We start from the raw sequence: 24,861 nt of genomic DNA, 5'->3' as shown, positions 1-24,861 counted from the left end.
AAGCACAGCACACACTACTTTGCTCTCCAGTAAGTTAAGAATTTCTAGTAAGGCTAATTGTCAGTACATCACTCTTCAGAAAAATATATTTTTTACTGTTGTTATAATATGCACTTTAATTGCCTCAACAAGAGCAACAATCCTAAAGTTATATGCTTGATGTGTCAATTTTGGATTTTTTTCTTTCCTTTTCCTAGTGATCATCTCTGGGAAAAAAAAAAAAGCAACAACTAATGCTGAATAACAAAACACTGAAACTTTATTTATTTCATCTTTTCACACTGAAATTTCCAAAGATGATTACAGAAGGCAAATTTTCAGGCTTCAGTGATGCTTCCAAATATTCCCCAAAGAAGAAACCTTTTGAAAGCCAAACTTGACAAGAGTGGAAAACAACCTCATAAGGTAGGCAAAGTATGCTGTGCCACATTTCTCTACTGCAAATTGTTATTTTTGCTTACTAAGAAAATTGGGAGCTTAATGCCTGCATTCTTCCCTGATAAAGTTGTGCTTTCAGCTACATGAGAATATTTTGAAATTTCTTAACTTTTATTTTTATTTAACTTCATTATTTGTAACTTAACTTTTAATTTACTTGTAAATGAACTTCTTTCCCTTCTCTACTCATCTATGTTAAAGAGTCTTCAGGATTGAGACAGAAGATTTTTTAAAAAAATTAGAAAACTTACTTGTAGGGTTTCATGTGTAGTTCACATCTCCCTCTAGCAAAACATAGGCTACGAAGTGACATGATGGGTGAAATAAGAGGACTACAAATCCATGACAAAGGTTAAGACAATGGACATTATTACCTTCCAATGAACTCTGCTGAGAAAGCTGAAAGCAAACTGAACCTACATTCCAGATTTCATGTTTCCTTTAGGAACAGCTACTGTTAGAGATCTCCAGTGATGAAAGAAATCAATTTTGACAATCTGAACATTTTTTGTCTTGTTTTCACTCACACTTTTTTTCCTTCTTCTTCAAAGACTTGCTTGAAAATATTTCAACGTTCCTTTTCAGGGAAAACCCCTCAACTTCATCCATCTTTCCTAGTAAGTGAACTTTTTTAACCTTTGACTTGGCTTGTTCCTTGGCTCTCATGTTTTTTGCAGCTGGGATACACACCCTAAAATGGGGCTGACAGAACTGAGTACAGCAGGTACATTACTTCTTCTGTGTCACATGAGGCACCTCTGCAGTGACGTGGTGGTTATGCTGACCCTTCCAGAGCTCATTCTGCAGATCCAGTGCTTAGTAGTCATTCCCTACCCTGTATTCCTTCAGTCAGTATTTTACACTCAGCTCTGCTGAAATGCAGGCTACTCTTTTCAGGACCCAGTGCTATTTATATTTGAAATGCTTTTTTTTTTCCAAAATCATAAAGGGTGATTTTTTTAATTGTAACTCTGTCTCTTTTTCTGTTATCTTCTCTTCAACTCTGCTAATCACTTTATCATGCTGTCATGCCTACAGAAAACATACTTATCAAAAATGTACATTCCCAGTTTTTCAGAGGAAAACTTTCTACACAAATTCACTGTATGACTAAACGTATAGACAAGTTACTAGGCAAGCAACAGAGCAAGTAGAAGAAAAAGAAAAACAATGTCTGATATAAATTTGTCTCTGTTATTCATGGTCTCATACACCTTCTAATTTTTTCCCTTTATTCTTAGCTAGCAACTCCTTATATTGCAACGTCAGTAGAAGGGAATGTGCTTTCACTTTTTGTGCAGTAGAGCAGATACTTCTCCCAAACAAGCAAGAGTGTGGGAAAGACAGTCAGACCTGGACTACAAAATGGGGTTAAAAACAGCATTCAGGAAGTCTCTGCTTTAGAGATTTACTGAAACATCTGGTTCTTCCCACTGCACTACTGGCTATTCTAGGAAATCAGCCACTGCCTTTGGCTCAAGAAAAAGCCTGACAACTTGAAAATGTTCTTAAACATTCACAGTCATTCTGAAGAGTTATTTTCCAATGAAGACACCTGTGCTCTGATCCAGTAAAGTGCAAAAATTAACACCCAGCAGGAGTAGGCCTGGCAGGTGTAGTATCTATAGCTATTAAATGAATTATACAACACCTCTATTCATGGGACCTGTACAACAAGCACAAAAATGACAAAGAGGGAGTCAAAAACGGGTATAAAGCTGTAAATAGAACATAGATTGGATAATGTGAGTAAGATCTTGAGTGAACTAATTTTTCTTGAAACATCTTGAAATTTCTTCCACCAGAAACTGAATTAATTTCTGAACAATCAGGATTTGATCCAGATCTCTTCTGACATACTATGGCAAGAATTATCTCATTATAACTCAGCATTTTCAATAAGACCCCATTAATATTGTGAAGCATCTAAACAGTTATCAAAAGTAATAACAAAATTATAAAGCACTTTGGAAGAGTTTATTCCCTTTGACATTTTGTCTTTCAGACTCCTCAGTTCTCAAGATCAGGAACTGTCTTGTATTTTGAATAGAGTCCAGAACATTTTGGAAGCATCCAAAATCTAATAATCATAACAGCAATAAAAGCAGTAACACATTTCAGATGCTGTCCTTGGAGACTTCATGTTTCAGAGGGTTCAGCCAATTAATGGAAAAATCAATGTTGCCAGTAATTGCTTTTAGAGTCAGTTGGTTCAACTCGTTTGAATATGATGGTTATATTTCCACCCACTGGGTAAACAACCATGATGGAAAGCTCATTTGCATGGTTTTTAGAACACACCAGCACAAACTGAAGTGATCTGCATGATTTGCAAGACCTACAACATGATGTTTTTGTCAGTGCATGTGCCAACATTAAAAAAACCTTCTCTTGCAACCCAGTATGGGAACAGGGTATTAGGAAAAACCTAACAGAACCATGTCTTTTTAGTTTTAACATATTTTGAGCTTTTTCCACCACTTAGTCAACAAAATTAGCAATCAGTGGAAATCCTAAAGTGAGACTGATGGTTTAGTTACTGTCAGTAACATATTTCAGAGGTCTGTAACAAATAGCAGCATCAAATGAATAAATAATGTTCAAAGCCTAACAGCCGGCTTCCGTAACAGTGTGAAAATATGTAAATGTTACATGGCTTTACTCTTCAAACCGGCTCTCCTCTCGTTCCTCAGAGACTCTTCTGTCAGAATAACAAGCCAAAAACAAAATATGAATGACAAGTGCACATACTGAGCTGATTGAGAACACAGAGTCGAACAGTAACCATATTAATCTCGTCTCTCAAAGAGGCTGTGTGAATTCCAGGCAGAAATATTGATTTTGATCTAGTCTACTGCAGTGTAGATTGCTAATTGGAGTTCAAAATCTATGCAGAGGCTTCCCTAAAAAACGGCAACTTTCAGCTCTTTCCTTAGTTCAATTAGGACACCCAGAATTTTATACTTAAAACCCATTAACATTATTAAAAGCTTCTGCTATTGCTATACACCCTTGACAAACATCTGATTTGTGAACTTCCAGTATATAAATGATCATAGCCTAAAGATATAGGAAAACTGTAAATGTTATCAGGGACTTTACTCTTGATCTGGATTTTTTCAGTGAAGTGAGTAAGTGGTGGGCAGGTCGATGGGGGCGGTTCTGCCCCTCTGCTCTGCTCTGGTGAGGCACCACCTGGAGCACGGCATCCAGCTCCAGGGTCCTCAGCACAGGAAGGACATGGACCTGTTGGAGCAAGTCCAAAGGAGGGCCAACAAAGTGATCAGCAGGCAGGAGCACCAACCCTATGAAAAAATACTGCAGCCTTTCAGTTCTTGAAGGTGGCCTAAGTCAAAGATGAGACCAGACCTTTCAGGAGGATATCTCCTCATGGGACAAGGAGTAAGGTTTTAAACAAATAGAAGGTAGACTCAGACTAGACATAAGGAAGGAGTCTTTTACAATAAGGATGGTAAAGTGCTGGAACAGGTTATCCTGAGAGGTGGTAGATGCCCCATCCCTGGAAAGATTAAAGTCAGGTTGGGCATGGCTCTCCCTGAACAGTATCTCTCCCACTGCCTCTTGGGGGAGGCTGCTGGGCTCAATGAATCAGAGGTTTACCACAGGAAGTCCTTTTCTATGTCCTTAGGACGCCTACTGTCAAATAGGAACTGAAGCAGTCAAACCACAGGTAAGATTAGCCACAAATGAATGATGCTGTAAAGGTTTTATCAGAAAAAAAACCCAATATTATTTGTCCAAAAAAGGTCAAGAATCATTATTTTATATCTAGCTATGAAAAAACTCTCAAGCTACTAAATTAGCTGAAACATTTCATTTAGAAGTTTCACTGTGAAAGGTTAGGGGAACAGTTGCCTAAACTCCAATTAGTGCTGTATCCCATGATTTTCACACACTAATTCACAAAGGCCCATTTTAATTAAAGGAAAAACGCCAGGTCATTTTTGTTGGCATCATTAGGTGGAAAAAACCTCCAAGACACCCAACAAACCGACAGCAAAAAAAAACACAAAACAAAAAAACAGCAGGCACAAGCAGCTGTTTACCACTCTCTAATGCTGTAAATAACAATTACATTAAATTGAAGTTCAGGAACAAGGTCCAAAGTTTGAGCTAGTGCTACTCTTTACTGACTCTAAAAGTTTTTGAGACTGCAGTAGCAAGAGTATTAAGCATTTTCCCTCAACAGAGTAGGTTCACAGGAAACCAAAGGATATACAAAAATTGATGACAGTATCTCCTTGGCTGCTATTACAGAAGGACTGACCAAGGTTAGTTATTGGCCCAAATTGTCCATTATGCTGGTTAAAAACAAGACTGAAAAACTTCCAGCCTTCCCTGGTAAAATTGATGTCATGTTGTTCTGAGAAGGAAAAGGGCTGTTTGCCCTCTGAAGGAGAAAGGAAAGGTTAAGCTTTCCAAGTGGTCCATCTTTCATCCCCAAAACAATTGTGCTGACAGTAAACCATGAGCCTGCCACCTCCTGGAGACTCACAGGTAGCAACAAGTGTCACTGCTTGCAGAGACTTAATGAAGAAATTAATACCACTGGCATGCTATTAGCCTGTAAATGCAAACCCATCCTGGTCTCTCAGTAGCTTCCAGCCAGTTTGCTTCTTTTTGTGCTGGATATCCATCAAGAGACACCTTCTAATTACAAAACTCCCAGAAAGTTCATCAAATATCTTTTATCTATACCATTTGTGCTGGCAGAACAGATGGAAGAGGCTGTTTGGAGAGCCATGCTTCTCTCAAACTGCCACCCAACTAAAGGTGTAAAATGTTGGAGTGCACACAAAGAAAATACCTTTGCTAACCATAGACAAACACTCTTGCACAGACAGTTTGAGGCAGGTCAACCCTCTCAAATCAATGCATGGTTTGACATTCACTGCTACTGAGCTCTAAGGTTTCAGAATCCAGTCACCTCAGGTATTTTTCTTGTCCACCTTTTGCTACAGCAAAATCTTCCAGTAACCACCATATGAACACTGATTTCTGTTACAACATCACTTCAGAGAAGGCATACTTCACATCAGGCATACAAACCATTATGAAAAGTTGGGAAGAGGCACAGGGTAAACTTGTGAGAGGAGCTTTTGTTCTGTCCAAGAGAAAATGAAGTTGAACAGTGAATTTCTGTTATAATCCTACTGTTCTGAACCACTGTATCACACGTTGTGTAAAGGAAAAAGACCTTTCATAGTGTGCTGCTGAAAAGTTAAAAGAGAAGGCAGCCCCCCAACCTGGTACATCACTCCTAAACATTTGACCACTGGAACTAGATGAATAAACATCAGTGTAGAAAAATATTTTATTTAGTTTATGTAAGGATGAGCTCAGACAGGAGGAAGATAAATAAGCTGGCCAAAAAAGAAATTTTTTGGATTTCTCCTTACGGATACTTACACTTGGCCAGCAAATTCAGCCAGAAACCTCCCCAGAGAGATAAGGTAAACCAGATGTATTGCATCATATTCCTTCTGGCTTTCCTCATTTCTCATTTCCCTCCGTTTTATTTGCAGAATTAAGCCTATGTGGAAGACTTCACTCTTGCAGCATTATTTCCTGCATCACTTGGAGCCTAAACAATTTTGATGCTTTGCAAAATCTTTTGATAAACACAAAGATGCTGCACTTCTTTGGGAACGAGGAGTGAACAGCTGGGACTGTGTCTTTTGTTTGAATGAAAAGCAACTGCAGTACCTCAGGCCTTCTACAGGCAAACCATGGTCATGGCAGCAATGGTCACAAAGCTGTTTGTCAGGCAGATTTGTCAAGGTTAATTTTTACACTGATCTGTTTGGTTTTTTCTTAAACTGCCTTATGTTTAATTATAAAGAGGCATCTTGAGTGTATTTCAGCAAGACATGAAATAATAACACCTAAAAAGGGACTGTTCCTTTATTCAACACCAAGACATTTATCAAATGCAAAGTGTTCAACACATGGTTTGCACCCAATTTCATTAGATTCTAATTGCTTTTGACAGCAAACAAAAAAAAATCTGCATCACCATGTAAATGGCAGCACAGTAACCCATTTCTAAATTATTCACCATAAAGCAAAAGATTTCAGCTAGAGCATCAGACTCCTCCAGCTTCATACAACAAGACCCAACCAACTTACAACTATTCCACACTGCAAATGTGGGAATGTTTTAAGCTGTATTTTTCTTTCTGAAAGCCAAACCTTTTCTTCTTGCAAATTACATTAAAAGAAAATCCCAAAAAACAATGTGGTTGGCAAAGTAAGATACACAGTATGTATCACCTTAGGTTTTCTTCTGCATGCATACTTCTACAGGCAGACTTTTTCATTTGAATTCTATTGGAAGAAAAGACGTCTGGCCTGTGTACACAAATTAGTCAATGTTTATATAGACCAGCCACCAGCAAAGGTAACTGTGACTATCTTAAAGTCACTGTAATTGCACATCATGTTGGTAGAAAGCCTCCCCATCCTGCTTCTTTTACTTCAGCAAGTTTGTTGCAAGTTTGGGGGAGGTGTAAGACACCACACACTCTATAGGTATATAATTGATTTTTGTAACTTTGCTAGGATATCTGTGGGTAAGCCATAAAAATGCATTATAAACATGTTTCACCACCATTTATTTTTAAAAGAACCAATTTATAGCTGTAAGCTGAAGAATGGATAAGCGCATAGAATTTAATTAAATGCATAGCCCTAATTTTTCAATGTATATCCCTTTTTCATCTAAATAAAACATTTTTTTTAAAGAACAGCAAAAAATTATATATAGAAAATATGTATTGCTACTAAACCTTTTGAAAGTATTCTTAAATGAAAACTGCAAATACATGTTTTGAACAGATGCTGATAGGGGTTTTGGAAAATGCCCCATGGATCATTCTAAAATTTAGAAAAATTTCCAATATAATGTCATGATAAAATGGGTAAGAAAAGGTATTGAAGCAAGACATAAGAATAGAGCAGTTCATCTAGACTGCAACCAGTTATGAATAATTTTAATAAATATGCAAAGACTACATTCTGCCACATCAAACAGCTAGTCAGTTGTAAACCTACAATGCATTTTTAGGCCATAGTATATGTGTATCTAGAATTACATAACTTATGATGATCCTCATGAATATACTAATTTGGATTCTGCAATATCTACATTTTGTATCAGTTCATCCCATGATTAATTTTGATAATCTCAGTATTTTACCTATGAATATTATTTTTACAAATTTATTTTTAACACATTTTTTAAAAATTTTAATGTAAACAGACTTCTGCACTTCAATGCTCATTGTTTTCTAAATCTACCCTTCTCCTGGTAAAGAATGAATTGGAACTGACTTAATGGATGCATTTACTGAACAACAGGCAATTTCAGCACTAAACCAAATGTATACAGGAAAGTGGGAGAATATCTAAAGACAGGTGAGTGTGTGGAGATACATACACCACGAACACATAAACCTTTTAGAAATCTACCTCTATCCTTTTATCAGAAACACAGGAGGTATTTCACCTCATCTTAATCCATCCTTACTTTTTGAATACATACTCTCTTCAGTGCTCATGTATATATTCCCATGCCAATGTACAAATGTTTAAGTGAAAGCAGCCTTTCTGATTCCCTGCTCCATTGTCTGTGAAACATATGGAGAGGAAGATTTGGTGTGAAATACATCCTCGTATTATCTAATATCACAAATCAGTCCTATACAGGGAAAACAGAATTACTAACGATCACCCTTGAAACAAGGGTCTCATTTTCTTACACATAAATGCTAATACCTTCTTCAGTGAGTAAATAATGAAAATGACTCACACTACTTACTTTGTGAACACAGGTAAACTCTAGCAAACCAAGTTTCAGAGTATTAAAACTAAACATCAAGCTTAATGAAGCAATGAACTAGGTTGATGAATAATTGTATGAATTAGTGGATACAGGAGTTGCCAAGCAAAGGGAATATGAAGTTTCAATTAATGTCTGGCATTTATATGCTGACAAGCAAATATTACTAAAAAATAATAAAGTAGTGCAATACTTAAAAAGAAGCAACGATCAGTACAGGCATAACTCAATGGGCATCCCAACGTGTAAAAGGCCATTGTTTATCTTTGCAAACTGAAGTGTCAAAATATTTATGATTGCTCAAGTCACTGTCATTGGTCTAATAAGATGCATCTGTGGGTTTCAGGTTGGTTGGTAACAAACTTTACCTGCAAACTCTCCTCCATAGAACAATGTGGGATGTACAGATTATTGCAATGCTTAAACACATATCAGCCCCATCCAAAGCTATGAATCTATGCAGTCAATCACTTGGAATTGATACACCATTAGCAGCCAGATTTTGACCTCTAGGGCAATCTAGTTGGTAGTATCTCATCAAGTGAATAGGACTGTACTTAAAGAGGAAAGTAGGAAAAATCAACCTTTCTGGAAGAGATTAAAATCTCATTATAGTATGCATCTACAGAATAGTCTCAAAACTGAAGCAAAAAGTAAACAAATTAATCAAAACCTAAACTGTGAAATGCCAGACTGAATTTGCAAGAATTTCACCTGCAGAAAGAACTATTTTGTTTCAATTCCTGAGTGAAACTGCAAATTAAAGTCAACCAACAAACAAAAAAAAAGGAGTCAACATTACTAATTAAAAAACAAACAAAAAAAGCAAAATGGCTCAGTGAAGAAATTTGTAGGCAATATAGTATCATTTGATGTACCAGTTTGTAAAACTATTTTGGAACCATGTCTCCTAGTTTTAGCAGAAGTATCACACCAGAGGCCACCTCAGATGCATCAGGTCAGGCAGAGCAAGTATCCAAATATGCCAAACACATTCCACCTTCAACAGCCTCCAATAAAAATGCAAGGTACAAGAGACAACTTCATGAAAATGAAAACACCATCTGTCCCTCAAGTTCTCCACATTAGAGCAGCTCTTGACTCTTTCCATCAGTGGTCAGTCCCATGGAAGGGGCTGTGGGATCTTGGACCTAAACCCTGTTTGACCTCTGTGTGCTGAAGAGTAGATCTTCATGCTTTGTCCTGTCTATGGCACTTGAGAAAACCCTGGTGAAGTTATTGAGAACAAAGCCCTGGCTAGACAGATTTCACACTGGCAATGAAGTGAATAGGGTTCCCAGTGAAGAGAACTAACAGAACTGTGTGCTCCAACGCTGGTCTGCCCTGACTGGCTGATTTCTTAGCAGCCATCTGACCTGCCAATTCTCCACTGCAAATCCACACACACCTTGATCTACAGGTACAGTTTTTGGGAGGTTATGGCCCTGAGGTGAAGACAGTTTGTTTTGAGATCTTTGTAAAGTCACTAAATTTACATGAGATCTGTGACAAACATGGAACTGGGATTCTATCCCACACCTTGTCAGCTTCTGGATACCTCTCCAGTTTAAAGAAGGACTTGAAACTCAAATGCCCACTCAACTATTCATCCAATGGATGCGTCCAAGCTTACTCTAGGAAAAATCTACTCATACCATACATGTATTTCAAGCAAGTCTCCTAAGCCACTGTTCAAATCACAGCCTTTAATCCACTGAATTTAATGTAGTTTTCTATTTTCTACCAAAAAGCTGTCCCAAACATGGACCAGTCTAAACCCCAGTCTGTCTTAAAATCAAGACTAGAGAAGATTAGTCCTTTCTATTCTGAATGCAAATACTACTGATTAGCAGCCACATAAAAGTACACAGAGATGGTTCGTTATTTTGACATGCTAATGACAAATACAACATGTTAGAAATTCCACGTCTCATTATTCATTTGTCCCAAGAATAAAAAAGAAGATAAAATTCTACTCTTCAAGAAAGATTCACACAGATTAAACTGTAAGTAGGCCAACAAAGAAAGAAAATGTGTAGCTGCAGTTAGATGTTAGCATTGACTACTGGATGTTACCATTATGTTTTAAAACCATATTTTTAAAGCTATATCTGGAAGAGAATAAGAGAACTGTATCTAGTTCCCTTACACCTTGCATACACAGCAAAGTGAAGAACCCACAGCAACCATTTTGAGCCATAACTCACTTAACTGGAATCAGACCAGTGAGGCAAACATTAAAGGCTACAAGACAAGAGCATTTCTGTAAGCAGCTCATCCCAGAGGCAGCCTTATTTTCAGTCACACTTAGGACCACAAACACAGGAAAACATAATGCTGAAGTTAAATATGTTTCTGCTGGGAAAGCATACATTGAGTGGAATAGGGAACAGTAGGGTTTCTTTTGTATTGTTCACAGTTCTGCATCACTTGGTAGCCATCCAGAAACATCCTTTCTTGTTATTAACACAGAATAAATTCAATCTCCCTTCAGTTATTTTTTCATTACACAAAACATATGAAAGCTACCTACAAGAATTCCATTAATGAGACTTGTGTATTTTCAGCATCACCAGATACATGTGAAAAACAGGCTGTTGGAACTTCCTCCCTCCCCTATTTTCTGCACACAAGAAAAATACAGACTTCCAATTAGCTTACTAATGCTGGGGGGGGGGGGGGGGGGGGTAATTTTTCAGTTCTTAAAAGCACTTGTGTTCTCTTCCTAGGAGGTTTGCTTCATTGGTGCATGAAGCAGACTCAGGTTCTCCTCCTCATGCCTCTGGACACATGGCTGAGGGGCTGATGTCACCCACCCCTGGGAGCTTAAACCTGCTTCAGCTGGGCCACCTCTGCTGTGGCTACACCGCTGCTCTCTGGGCTAGTGCTGGCTGCCAGGCACTGAGCTCAAGGAGGTAATTCAGACTAGAACTGCCAAAATAACTTTCCCACCCTATCAGCCCCTGAAAACCCTTGCTTCATGGTCACATAAGAGCCAGCACCAGCTGGAGGACACAGGAGCCTGGCATCAGCAAGAGTGGTGCCCACGGACCCAGCCCGTCCCCTCTGGGCCTCAAGAACATGGCTTAGTTATTTGGTGAACTGTCTCAGTTCCTGAGGTGCTCAGTTCACTATAGGAACAGCCTAAAGTGACTCTCTGTTCTCATGACTGCTTCACTTCACTCACATATATATATATATATATATATATATACACACACACACACATATATATATGAATGTATATACGTATATATAAAAAAGAAGAAACATCCTGTACTAAGGGCAGCAATTGTGTCATGGTCATGAGTATTTTAATGAAAATGCAAGCAGAACATCTGACTCCAGCACTAAATGCAATACACAAGTGTCAAAAGCATGTAGTCTTGAATGATCTTTTACATGCCACTTTGTTCACCCTATTAAGATGCTAGTTGTTTCTTTGATTTATCTGATAATAAATTTTTTATGACTAGTGAGTCTCATAAAAATTGCTCTGGTGCTGACTACTTTGATTAATAAGACCAAAGAATCGAAACTGTCAGAAATTCATGGGCAAGAGTAAATTACTGCCAAACATAGATTTAGATATTCCATAAAATATAGACTAAAAAAGGTTGATTTGGTAATTTTCTCTTCCATCAATTTGCTTGATATAATTTATATTTAGGATCAGCACTGTCATTCCTTGCATACCTTTTCTTTTTTAAAAGTCAACAATAGTGTAAATCTGAATTTTGGAGAAGTGAACAGGAGACAGAACATCCCAATACCCAAAACTCACATTTGGAATTTAGCTTGGAAATGATATCCAGTTGAAAGGTGACTAAAACACATGTTCTAAGAGCTGCAGCTTTTTTAAGCAAAATCCCTTTTACATTAAGAATCAAAACTGACACACATATATTCATGCCTAAATTCTATTCTTCTAGAACTGTGATCTTCCTTCCTTGGAGTCTTTGTAGGTAGCAGGTTCTTGCAATACATCTTTGAAGAGTTCTGGATCCTGCTCTCCTACCTTGGATGATTCCCAAAACATTTAATGTGCAGAAAGTACCCCAGAAGTAGACACTGAAGCAGATGAGAGGTGGCAATCTGGGTACACATGTGAATACAGAGCAAGCATATCCTTTTCCTACCAAGAGGAACCATACTTACAGCACTGTATAGAGGATTTCCTCCATTTGCTTCTGCATGTATTTACCATCCTGTGACAGCAATTTTGTACAAGATGTATTTTCATAGGATTGAAAACCTACCTGATCAAAGATTACTACACATAACCAAAAGGATTTAGGGAGTCACTGTTCCACATTCAGTGAAACAAATGCTACTATTTACATTCAGCACTGGAGACAGCTTCTTAAAACATGTGGCAAAACTATGAAGAGGGCTAATACTCCTGCATTAATTATTATTGCTGTGGTGGAGCTGGAGCAAGTGAAATGGTCAGTATACTATGTGATCCTATTTACTGTTCATGCTCCTGCACACTTCACTTTAGACTTTTCCAATCAAGTGTAATATAGAAGAAAAATTACAGGGTATTTTTTCCTGGCATATTTGATACTGAATTTCAGTATAACAGATTTTTAGGATTCAATAATTAAAGTGGTTGGGTACAGAATACAAAGAGAGGTATCCAAAGCTGTAGTCAAAAGGTGTTGCCTACACAGGACCTTAATTTGACTACTCCCAGCTTTAACAGTAGGGCATTTCTTGTTTGGTCAGAGGAAATGCAGGACTGAGAAATCCTGTGTCACATCCAGCAGAAGTTCTTGCTTTTCAGCTTATACTTTTCAAAAAGAAGTTAATTTTAATGACATGAATTTAAAATGAAATCTGATCATAACCATTTTCCACACTGTGGAATGTTTTAGGTGTACAGGGCTGTAAAAGTGCATATGAACAGGATGACAGCAATATCTGTTAAAATAAAATCATGGCTTTTGAGAAGTTTATCAGAGCTTGTATTACAAGTGGCTACAGCAAATTATACCAGAATAATTCCAACCTCAGTCTTCCACTGGATAAATGGTTGATAAAGGCAATCATAAAATTAGGGACGCCTCTCCATCTAGCTGATAGCCCTCACCAGAAGGGTAAAAAATTGCTAAAGATCACACAAAACCCTGAAATAATGTGAAACTGAAGGAAGAAACTGGAGTTCAATAAAAACCAGCATGCAATAAAACAGATATGACTGCGTAGAGAATAGAAATTGCAGACAGATCTGCTTGATTATAAAAGCGCCACTTTTAAATTTATTTCTCAAATAAAACCAGCAAATGTGTGCAGTAACTCTTCTTGTTTGGTTATAAAGAACCAATCTGAAGAAGAAAACAAGAAAGCAATTGAACTGAATTCTGAAGATTACAAAGGGTTAAGAGACCCCTATTTACTGTCAGCTGCACCGCTTTACCAGAAACACCTTATTAAGTGGTATTAGGCCTCAACTAGTATTGTTCTGTCTGCCAGTTCCAATCTATTCTTCGTCCTCTTGCTGTCTCAAGGATTTCCTTTAAAATGCTCTATTCTTTTTTACCTACTGTAAAGTCCAAATTCTGGTCCCTGCAATATCCTCTCCAACATACAAAAAAAGCCCAGAACAGAATAAAACAAAACCAAAGAAACTAAAACCAAAAACACATACCAAAAAAAAAAAAAACCAACAAAAAAAACCAAAAAAAAACAACAAAAAAAAAAAAACCCAAAAAAACCAACAGAAAACCCAAACAAACAGAAAGAACAAACCAGAAAAAACAAAACAAAACCCAAACAAGATTACGTGTATTACCCTCATTTCTGAAGTGCATGTATTTTGAACATACTGCCTTTGGTTGGCAACAAACCCCCCCCAGAAATGTTGAGAGAACCCCCTGATTCCATTGGAGATGATGGACTCACCATGCCCACAGCAGTCAGGGCAGCAGAACACACTATTGGAGACAAGGCCACCAGAACTGTGGCAGTTCTGGTAAAGTCTAAAATCAGGCAGGAGATCATTACCTTTGGATACTACACAGAGTGACTTAAAATCCATCATGGATCATACAATAACCTTCACACTGAGATGTTGCTCTAAAACACAACTTCCCAGAAAGCATCCTGAGGCAACTGGAGCACAATAAAAGAAAAATGAATACGTTTCTTTCCCTGGAAGCTTGCCCTAAAGCTGTACTTTGCTTTCCTTTCCTTATCTGCTTTACTTCTGCTCTCAAATAATCAAGGTGTCCATATTTAAACACATTTTTAACATCCCTTTAAAACTACTAATACCAGAATGAATTCAGCATCAACCCCAGCTGATGTCAGATTAGTGAGTATGGGAATAAGAACTTACTACTTACCACATCAGCTGGGGCTGATACTGAATTCAGTCAAACCTTTCAGATATAACACTGAACTGTGAGCTGATAGTGCACTTTGGCTATATCTCTTAAAATGTTTTTCAGGGCTGACTGCATTCTGGAAAGATGTATCCGCTTGCTTTTATCTCTTCCTGTAATCCTAACCACACAATATACATATACACAGATAAACAATTCTTCATTAAGCTGCTTTAAAATACACTGTGTATAGGCACAGTTCATTAAATCACACAGGACAGCCCATGCCTTCACTGTTATTTTTCACCAACTTCCAGGTCATCAAAAACAACTGTGTATTTGCTTCCAAATACCCAAGGAGAACATTTAATGACTCCAGGTCAGATCTCTGTGTACCTCACCAAACTTCCTCTTTGGTTATTGTCTCCCAGGATCTATGAGGGTGTTGATAATTCTTCCTAATGTTTTATTGAAATTATGCAGTGCTCATTTTCTAGTGACAATGTTGTGCAGCTGTACAAGCTAAATGCCTCATAAAATTCTATGGTTAGAGAGTTGCCTTGACCAACCAAACATACAATATTTATAATATTTAGTATTTCTTTAGGAAAAAATTCTCAAAATCATAGTCGTACTTTAAACAGCATTAATGACATTCATATTACAGTCACTTTCTTTGTATCATCACTAGTAGAATCCCATGTCTCTTCCTCACTATTTAACCCGAAATTAATTTCAGAGTAAACGAGTCCATAATAACCCAATTAGTCTATTCACCTTCCTTGATGCTGTAAAGATACTAACTTGTACTTCTGTCACTTTTTGGGTCTTTCATTGACACAGAAATTTAATTAAGACAGAACTTGGGTGAGTCCAGACTCTGTCAGTCAAGTCTTCTAAATCTTCTGGGTGCTTGCCCAGAGGCTTGGATGTTTAAAACCATTTCTCACAACAAAATGTTGGTCAGGCTTTTACTTGAGGGACTGAGAAATAACTCATCTTCCCTAAATTATCGCCCAGCTTGCACTGAACAGAAGCATAACAGAACATGACTTTCCTTCCCTTGTCATTAATAATCTATCACAGTTCAGAAAAGGGCCCATTTAGTTTCCCAGATTTATCATCATCAGATACTTATAAGTAGTCTCTCCAATGGGTAAGAGACAGATCCCACTTTGGATTGGCCCTTTTTCCCACTGCAGAAACTTGTTCCAATCTCCTCTATCATTTTTCCTGCCCAAGGTGCCACTTGCCTGCACCTGCACATCTCACTTTGCTTGCCTGCTTATACCCCAAGGTTCTAGGGGGTCTAAGAGCCCGTTCTCTAGGCCAGGTCCTTGATTTCGCTGCTTTCCAGTTTCTTTTGTACACCTCTAGTTATTACTCATTTTGGATTTATCATCATAACCACTGATTTTTAACTCAGCTACTGATCTTGCCTTGCCCTATAGTTTGATGCAACTTTGCATTGTTTCCCTATGCAAACCATGTACCCTACTACCGTTTCCCTAGCTTTGGTTTCAGCTTCTGCACTTCACTCACTTCATTCCAATTTCACTTCTAACACAGCTCCAGATGTCTGCCCCTGTGACAAACTCTAGATTATCATCCTTGACATGGCAAATGGATTACTGCATAACATTCTAAACTTTATATAAAGTTCATATCAAAGGGAATGGCAGAATCAGTAGTTACACCAATATTTATATGTGCAGTATCTATATCTGTCAGATACAACAGTGATAGCTTTGGTTTTATTACATATCCATCTTAGCAATATATAAACAAAAATATACAGACAGTGGTTTTATTGTTTATCTTTCAACATGGGTTCCAGTTAGCTCTTCTTTAGGGAAGAGTTACAGATTTGCATGTAAATGTTGTCTAAAGATGTCAGGACTCTGAGTCATCTATTTTCTCTATTGAAAAAAATGTACTAATATATTTATCAATTTTTAAAATACAGCCAATAAATATAACATGTGGTTGGAATACAAATCAGCATTTTCATATAAAATATACAGTACCATGTCTTCAATACAACAGAAGCAAACATAGATGACATTTTTATATTTCCCCACATCAGGTTGAGAATAGATTTTTATTGGTAAATTTAAATTTTTTTACTGGTACGTGATCAAAATATGTGAATCAGGACTATTAACACTTGTTTACTTCTCAGCTATGATGGATCTTGCTTCTTGCCATCCTTTGAGAGAAGTTCAATTTGTCATGAGCTCATCTTCACAGGAGATGTGGCACCTCAGAAATTCCCACCTAATGTAGATCATTTGAGGTCATCTTTCTTCCACTACCTTTACCCAGTCTTTGAAACCATGCTCAAATAAATGAGGTCACAACTACCACTGGCACAGATGTTACATCCATGTCACGGGTCAAATGGTAAAGATGCCAGGCTAAAAAGTCACTGAAATATTTAAGTGAGCTCCAGTAATGGAATGTTGGACACACAACACCACCTTAATTCTTGTACAGGCCCAGGACAATCAGAGTGCAAATGAGGAGGGAAAAGAGGTGCTCACTAATGGTGCCTGCTGAGAGTGTATGAACATGAGCAATCCCTCTAGGAACAATGAGAATACTGGTTCTAGAAGTATTTGTAGAGCTGCATCTAAGAGAAAACTAATGCATGAAACCTTCTATTCCATTGCCCTGATTTTGTCTGGGGTATAGTTAATTTTCTCTCTAGTACCTGTGCAGTGCAGTGTTTTGGATGCAGGATGAGAATAATGTTGGTAACACACTGGTGTTTTGGTTGTTGCTGAGTAGTGCTTGCACTGAGCCAAAGACTTTTCAGTGTCTCATGCTCTGAACATGAGGAGCTGCACAAGAATCTGGGGAAAGTGGGGGAACACCTCTGGGACAGCTGACCAAACTGGCCAAAGGGATATTCCACACCACAGAACATCCATGCCCAGGGCAGAAACTGGGAGGAGCTGGCCAAAAGGGACTGACTGCTGATCAGGAATGGGCTCAGCCTTGGTCAGTGGGTAGTGAGCAATTGTGTTGTGCAACACCTGTTGGGGTTTATTCTTCTCTTTTTTATTACTATTATTATTATATTTTAATTTCAGTAGTATTTTTGTATGTACTTTGTTTAAATTATTGAATTGCTCTTAACTCAAGCTTCTTCTGTTCCTGATTCTCTTCTCCATCCCATGGGGTTTAGGGGAAGGAGTGAACAGCTGTGTGCTTCTGAATTGCTGTCTGGGGTTTAACCACTGCATCCACAAACTACCAAAGAATACTAGAGACAAAATCAAAGAAAAATAAAGAAGGTAAATTGCATTTATTATGGCCTGTCTTTCTTAGCAAGGCAGGGTAGAATCAAACTATCCAAGTTCTTTAGGTCTTTACTGACCTCTGTGGATCACACAAACAGCTGAGGTGTCAGACTGAGCTCTGCTGAATCTGATCTAAAGATGTTTCAAGCAACTGGTCTGTATTCTTCTATATGATCTTTATTCCCCCAAGAAGTACAGAATACAAATAATTTGATATTACACCTGAAATCAACTGTGCCCAGTTCTTTTTGGTACCATCACAAGATAAGACAATGACTGGGTAATTTCATTTTACTTAGCCAAAGAAAAGCATTCTCTCTAGGTATCTCTACAGCCTAAGTGCAAAAAAAAGTCAGTAAGATTTTCATAACCCCAAATGATTTTTTCCTAATGAATATGTAACTTATATAACAACAATTCTTAAGCTATAAAAAATTGTCAGTAATTATAAATTACTGTACAAAACTGCCATACATGTTTACTTAAACAAGTTATTAAATGGAGGAATATGCATAATTATTCTTCTTCATAGTAACATGAAAAAGAGCTTTGCCTCCTTTAATTTAATATCAGTGGTACTCTGCAGTTATCTGAATATATATGGGGTGTCATCAGAATTTTTCACTCAACTATCAGGAGATGTGAATGCAAGGTCTGCCTACATCACAGAGACGCTGTCCTCTGCCACAAGTAATCATGTCATGTACTCCTGCCCAACTGACTGGGGCTCACTGAAACAAGATTTTGGCCTTCATTTCTTCTTTTGGAAGACTATTTCTATCAGAAGGTTATTTATTACCTTGCTCCCTTAATAATTAGAGACCTCCCATCAAATATATACCTGACCAGCTTATTCATATTTGTTCCTATGTCCACTAATTTTTAATGCCTTAAATAAAATTTCTTCTTTCTCCTCTCCCCTCCAATGACAGCCATAAGCTCTGTTATCAGGCTTGACTTTGCTAAATAAATATCTGTTCATTTCACTATCCTATTATGTTTTCACACTTTGTCTGTACCTGCCTGAATTCACCTTTTATGAACATGATGACCACAACTGCGAAGTATTTCCTTTTCTGTACTGGAAAATTTCCACTCTTTTAGCCAAGCTCTGGGGACTGTGCTTATCTTTCTCTCCCCCTCACTCCAGCATATCACACTGGTGGCTCGCCGGTAACTGATACAGCAAAGCCTTGCTCTTTGTTTGCTAACTCTTACTGTGTGGTATGCTGATTCTTTTCTATGCTGCTAGCTTTGCACCATCAGCAAACACAGTTTAAATACTCCTGCTTTTTGTGCCAGCATAAAAAAATCAGATTCTTGGAGGTCCTAGGCTGTGCTGCACAAGTAACACCATTTCAGGACTATCTCCCTTCATATCAGTTCAACTTGATGATGCCTCCATATCAACTGCTGCCAATTCCCACTTTCCCAATGTACTTCCCAAGAACCAACATATGGATTCTTCACTTCTTTGACCTCTTTTCCACTCCTCAATAGGTGGTTTTACTGATTATCATCTTTACATTATTGGACAGCACCAACCACGCAGCTGGCTTAACTTGACTTATACAGGCTTAACAACTGTGGAGTAAGATCACCAGTTATCTCAAGATACTATTTGTATTTTAGTGCACTACTCTGAGTATCTTGCCAGTCTCCTTGAGTTGTTAAAAATAAATCCTGAAATACTCTTCATTAATGTAATCCAGAAGAAGAATCTGCTGCTTCACGACCTGTGTCTGTTGCCCTGGAAGCAGCTGCTGCATGATAGTGGGGTTCAGAACAACAACTCATTCCCAAGAAGCTGAGGAGATTGTCTCTGCACAGAGGACTGAATCAAGAGTGGATTTTTCCACACTGTCACTGCTGATGAAATGGGGTTTTCAATTACAATGCTCAGCACAGAGCAATCTGCCCAGGGAAGCCTATGTTCCAGTGCTGTCCAGTGATGTATGCTCAGCACTGCATTTGTCAAACCATTTCCTACACTAAGACTTCATGTGTCAGTCTTGAAAATGGCTTGCTCTTCTACTACCTTTCCTGATGGAATTGTGAAAAATGCACTTGCTTCCTTTCACACAACTTCTTGTTGAGCCTCTTGACTCCAAACTGACTGTCTTGTGGGGAAAATCTGCTTTCTAGAGACTTAAAAATGGTGTGACTGTTCTATCGTAATTCTGCCTCACTGGAATATGGAGGCCAAACAGGGAAACAACAGTTTTAGATAAAGTGTTAAAAGGAGATTGCTGGATTTAAGGACAGTTTAAAAATGCACTCAGGACCCAGCAATTTCTTTTGTTTTAGCTGGAATTACACTATCAGCTGTTGATGTCTGCAATAGATTCTGCTGTGATAAAAATCAAAATTACTGTTCCTTCTGTCACAAACATGCAAAGAATAAGTTCCACATGAAGATGGATCAAGAGCACATGAATAATTCCAGAAATGTACCCAAAAATCAGCTTTCTGGACTAACTTTGCTGTAAATGCCAGCAACCAAATCCACCCACTGGCACCAATTGCACATGTCAATTTTATCTCATCTTAATCAAATCAATAATTATCTTATATAAATGCTAAGGAACATCCTAAGGAACTAGAATTTTATTCTTCATAGGACCTTAATTCATTGTTTTCTTTCAAACATTCAAACATTTAAGTCTGTCTGCACTTATCTAACTACATTGTGACCACTAAATCACACAATACATCATCTCTTTGTCAGTATCCTAGACAGACAAGATCCTCTGAGAATAAGCTTGCAACATAAAGGTCACTCTGAAAGTTGACTAAAGGCATGAATAAAAAATAAAACATTTAGTTAAGCCCTTTGAGGAGACAAGGTTGCCATTATCCCTCACTGTTTAAGCAAGCTCTTCAACTGCTTTTCAACACTATCATGACATCAGACGGCGAGTTTAATGGCAGTTCCTGAGTATATACAGAATCAAAGCCAAAATTCAGCTTACTAAAGTTTCAGAAAGTTACACAGCAGTGAGAGATTAAGAATCATTACACACTTGGCAAACTGACCTATTTCCAAACGATGCTGTCACCAGATGAAATGTGCAGTGGGCGTATTTTAGCCAACAAAAGCTAGCAAAGTGCCAAGAGCTGCTGAATTTCCTGTTAAGAATTAAGAGCCCCTCCACACACATTTTCCAGTACAATATATGGCCCATCTTTTTGTCAGCACAAGTCTTCCTTGAAAAATTAGGGTTGAAAAAAAATCACCGAGCACCATTTCTCATGAAAGGTAAGGAAATTAAAGGAAATGAAAGAAGCTACAAAGTAAGATGAGCTGATCTGAGGGTCTCAATGGTTAACAGGCTTCTGAAGTAAAGTGCAATTCCAGTTTTATACTTGGTGCATGAGTACCATGTAAAACAGGAGTGTGGAAATGTAAAAGTATGCAAGACAAATGACATTTTATCTTTAGACATAATCATCCCTCATGGGTGTCATCCCTACTTATCAATTAATCACTAGAGCATGAATATCCCAAGACAAGGCTAAAAATGGGATGTAATTTTTCACTAAATATGCTTGAAACAGCCAGTACATTTCACAAAGGAAAAGAAGAGGTTTGTGATCTACTTGGTAGCTGCTTCCCAAGTTCAACCTCACAGAATCTGAATGGAGATCCCTGACACTGATTGCAGTGATGGCCTGTGCCAGTCATCAGCAGAAATCTCAAGGTTTATTTACATGACTGCAAGTGAGTGCACTGCCAGGACCTAATGAGTTACTGATTTCTGGCTAAGTTAAGAGCAACTGAGCAAACAAAGTTGTAGCCATTGCAAACACAAAATAAAAGGTATTAGCATAACCCCCTTAGTGAAAATGTAACCTGGTGAGCTTCTGAAACCTGGCACTTGAGACTGTATGAGCAAGTCTACCCTCACTGTCTTAGCCAGTCTAGACAATGTGAAACTTGTAAAAAAAGGAAAGTCAGTATTTCCAATCAGCTAGCAAAAACAATGGGCACAGGGAAACAAATCTCTCTCTCTGGAGTTCAAAATTCATCTACCACACAGAAGCACAGTTCTGGTTTATGAGAGCCTACATCTCCCAGTACCTGAAAGCAAACTTACTGGTCTGATGGTCAGCTGCTGATCTATGTTCTATCTTCTCAGTGTGACAAGTGAGGTTAGCTGAGCAGCAACCTTTCCAATCATTCATTTAATGAAAAGCCTACTGCTTTGCCTCACAGTAAGTTTATCTGTCTTGATCTATCAAATGTTGGAAGATTTTTTTAATTTTGGCAGAATGAGCAATAAAACACATGAAACTCAAGAACTTGACTTTCCTTATTTAGATACCCACAGGGAAAAATACTAAGTTCACTTATCAACCTTCTGTTTTGCTTAATAGGAAAAAGACACACTACCTGTTCAAGGGCTCTGCAAGAAAAAGGCAGTTGAAGAAGCTGTATGGTCATTAGTAGGAAAAGATCAAAATTCTACCAGAAAACCAGTTTAATTTCTTCTGAGTGTACAGCCTATCTGCTTTTGTGCACAACAATGTTACCAGACCTGTTACCCAGACCATGCCACTGCTTTTGAGTTTTAACTCCTAAAGCCAAATGAAAGCAGAGGAATGGCTTTAGGACATGGCATCCCAGTAATTCTCAATCACATATTTAGAGGAAACTGGAAATAAAAAGGACAATCTTTTTTCAGGAGGAAAATCCATGAACTCTCTTTTTGGCAGGGCAAACAAGGAAAATCAAGACTCAAAAAAAGTTACTACTGGTTTTCTAAGAAATCATACTGATACTTTATAATTTTAATATAAAATGGTCATATGCTGAAAATCTAAAATTGACACATAATTATCTCCATGCATTTGGTTTCCATCACTAAACCTTAAAAATTATGGCACATTAATGAAATAAATTTCTAAGATCAAAGTAGAAATCATGAATGAGCCACAGAAAGATTATCTGATTTTGATTTTTCTCCCTATGAATGACCAGAGTCTGATTCTGCTTACACCATTAACTATACAGGTTTTAATTATTTAATGAGAACAAAATCAAAATTGGCCCATTAGCCAATAAGGCACTGCATAGAGTATTAGCCAATAAGACACCTGCAAAGAGTAAGACAACAAACCTAATATGGCTAACTTAGAACAAAGAACAACAGCTGAGGTAACTGATGAAATACAGAACCTTCTTGTCAATTTTGATTACACCAGGAAAGTTGCCAGGGCAGTTTAATATACCCAGAGTTAGACATTTTAAATTTTTTAAAAGAATTATAGATACATAATAACAGCTTCCCCCATGCCCCTCCCCAGAAACTCAATGTGAGTCAAATTGTAAAAACTGCACTTTAGTCCTTAAAATTTCACTGTCCTCACAATGCCTAGAGTGGTCCCTGAGAGAAGTGCATGAGGGTCCCTAAACTACACTGCTCAGCAAAGAGAAATATAAAACTGACAATACAAAACAAAATTACCAAGCATTATCAAGAAGCTGAGATGCAGGTACACAATGAACAGTGGGGAGGGATGGTCCAAGGAGACAGGCAGCTGCTTCCCTACACCATATCTGTACTACAGAGTACTACTGCAAGAAGGGTGTTGCAGCCTACTTAAATCTATGAATAAATCTGTCTTGAGAACACGAATCACAGCATAAATATCAGCACCCTTCTGAGACACGCAATTCTTGCAACCACTCTTCCATCTGTGATTCTTTTCATTTAAAATTCTGTAAATGAAGAGCAATAGCCTACAAAAGCCATTGTTGGGTCATTTAGTTCCTACAGAAATTTGCATCTCAGTTACTTAATTGGAATCCCACAACTGTCACTTGTGAATACCCTTCTCCGGTAATTTTGTTCAGACAGCAACCATATAAAAGATTGTCAGAAATGCTTCTGAATTATTAAAATACAGTTTTTAAATAAAGGCAAAATGCAAAAATTAACTTTCCAATCCAGGTTGTACTACCCACTGCTCCTAGGGAAACAGCATCGAGATAGTTGCTAGACACTGAAAAATAACTTTCCATCTAAAGAATAACATGGAGATCTTTACTTAAATATTACAATTTAGTGAATGATTAAAAGACAGGCCATTTTCTAAACGAATGGTCAGCATTTGTACATGGAATCTTGCACTAAAATGAAGAAGCCCAGCACACACATTTACACTGTTGAAGAAAACACTAGTACCTGTACTTGAATTACTAAGATTGTAGACTTTCACAAATTAGTCCAGATCAAACCACGTTCAAAGTCTGGTTATCTTTCACAACATGACAGCCTGCATCCAAAAGCATTAACAAATATCTATTTCAATCTATAAAGCCATACTGAACATACTTAAAATTAGAACTTCTCAAAAGGCTTGTAACACTTGTTCTTTCACATTCCTCATGTTACATAACAGTTCTTTGAAATAAACAAAAAATGCAGGACAGTATCAAACAGTCTTTGTGCTTTTCTAACTTGTCTACATGACAGTTACCTTCTTCTTGGCAAAATTCCTTAATATAAATGTACAGGCTTGCATATTTGTCCTGAATACCAAGTTACTGCATGTATTATGAAAGATGTGCGTGGCTGGTAACACTTTGCCCAACACACTACAGGGAAACAACACAGCTACAATATATAATGTAATACTTACTATTTATATGTTTCTGAACGAATGTATTCAAAAACATGAGATACTCCCAGCTGAAACTGATCAGCAATAGGGGTAACCCAGGGATTGTTCTCTGCTTTGAAGACTTGTTTCTGACCAGTCAAATCCAAATTACCTGAAAGAGATTAAACAAAACATCAGATGAAAACTATTTGAAACATGAAAAATTTGAAAGAAATACCTTGCTGTGAATGTAAAAACTTTTTATTTGTTTTAGAGAGTGCAACTATAATAATAGCAAATATTTCAGTCTCAGCAAGGAGAA

At 37.6% G+C, this 24,861-nt stretch overlaps 1 protein-coding gene across 1 annotated transcript in view; it reads right to left on the bottom strand.

Moving 5' to 3' along the window:
• Positions 1 to 24,861, bottom strand: part of RSU1 (Ras suppressor protein 1) — a 102,121-nt gene that overhangs the window by 37,022 nt on the left and 40,238 nt on the right. Inside the window, exon 8 of the mRNA XM_071428911.1 lies at positions 24,579 to 24,711. Within this exon, the coding sequence (XP_071285012.1) occupies positions 24,579 to 24,711 (133 nt within the window). The remainder of the gene's footprint in view (positions 1 to 24,578; positions 24,712 to 24,861) is intronic.

Source organism: Agelaius tricolor, unplaced genomic scaffold (assembly GCF_023055355.1).
Source record: "Agelaius tricolor isolate 1412-34295 unplaced genomic scaffold, bAgeTri1.0.p SCAF_6, whole genome shotgun sequence".
In the NCBI taxonomy this organism is placed as follows: Eukaryota; Metazoa; Chordata; class Aves; order Passeriformes; family Icteridae; genus Agelaius; species Agelaius tricolor.
This window is presented reverse-complemented; position numbering and strand designations above follow the sequence as displayed.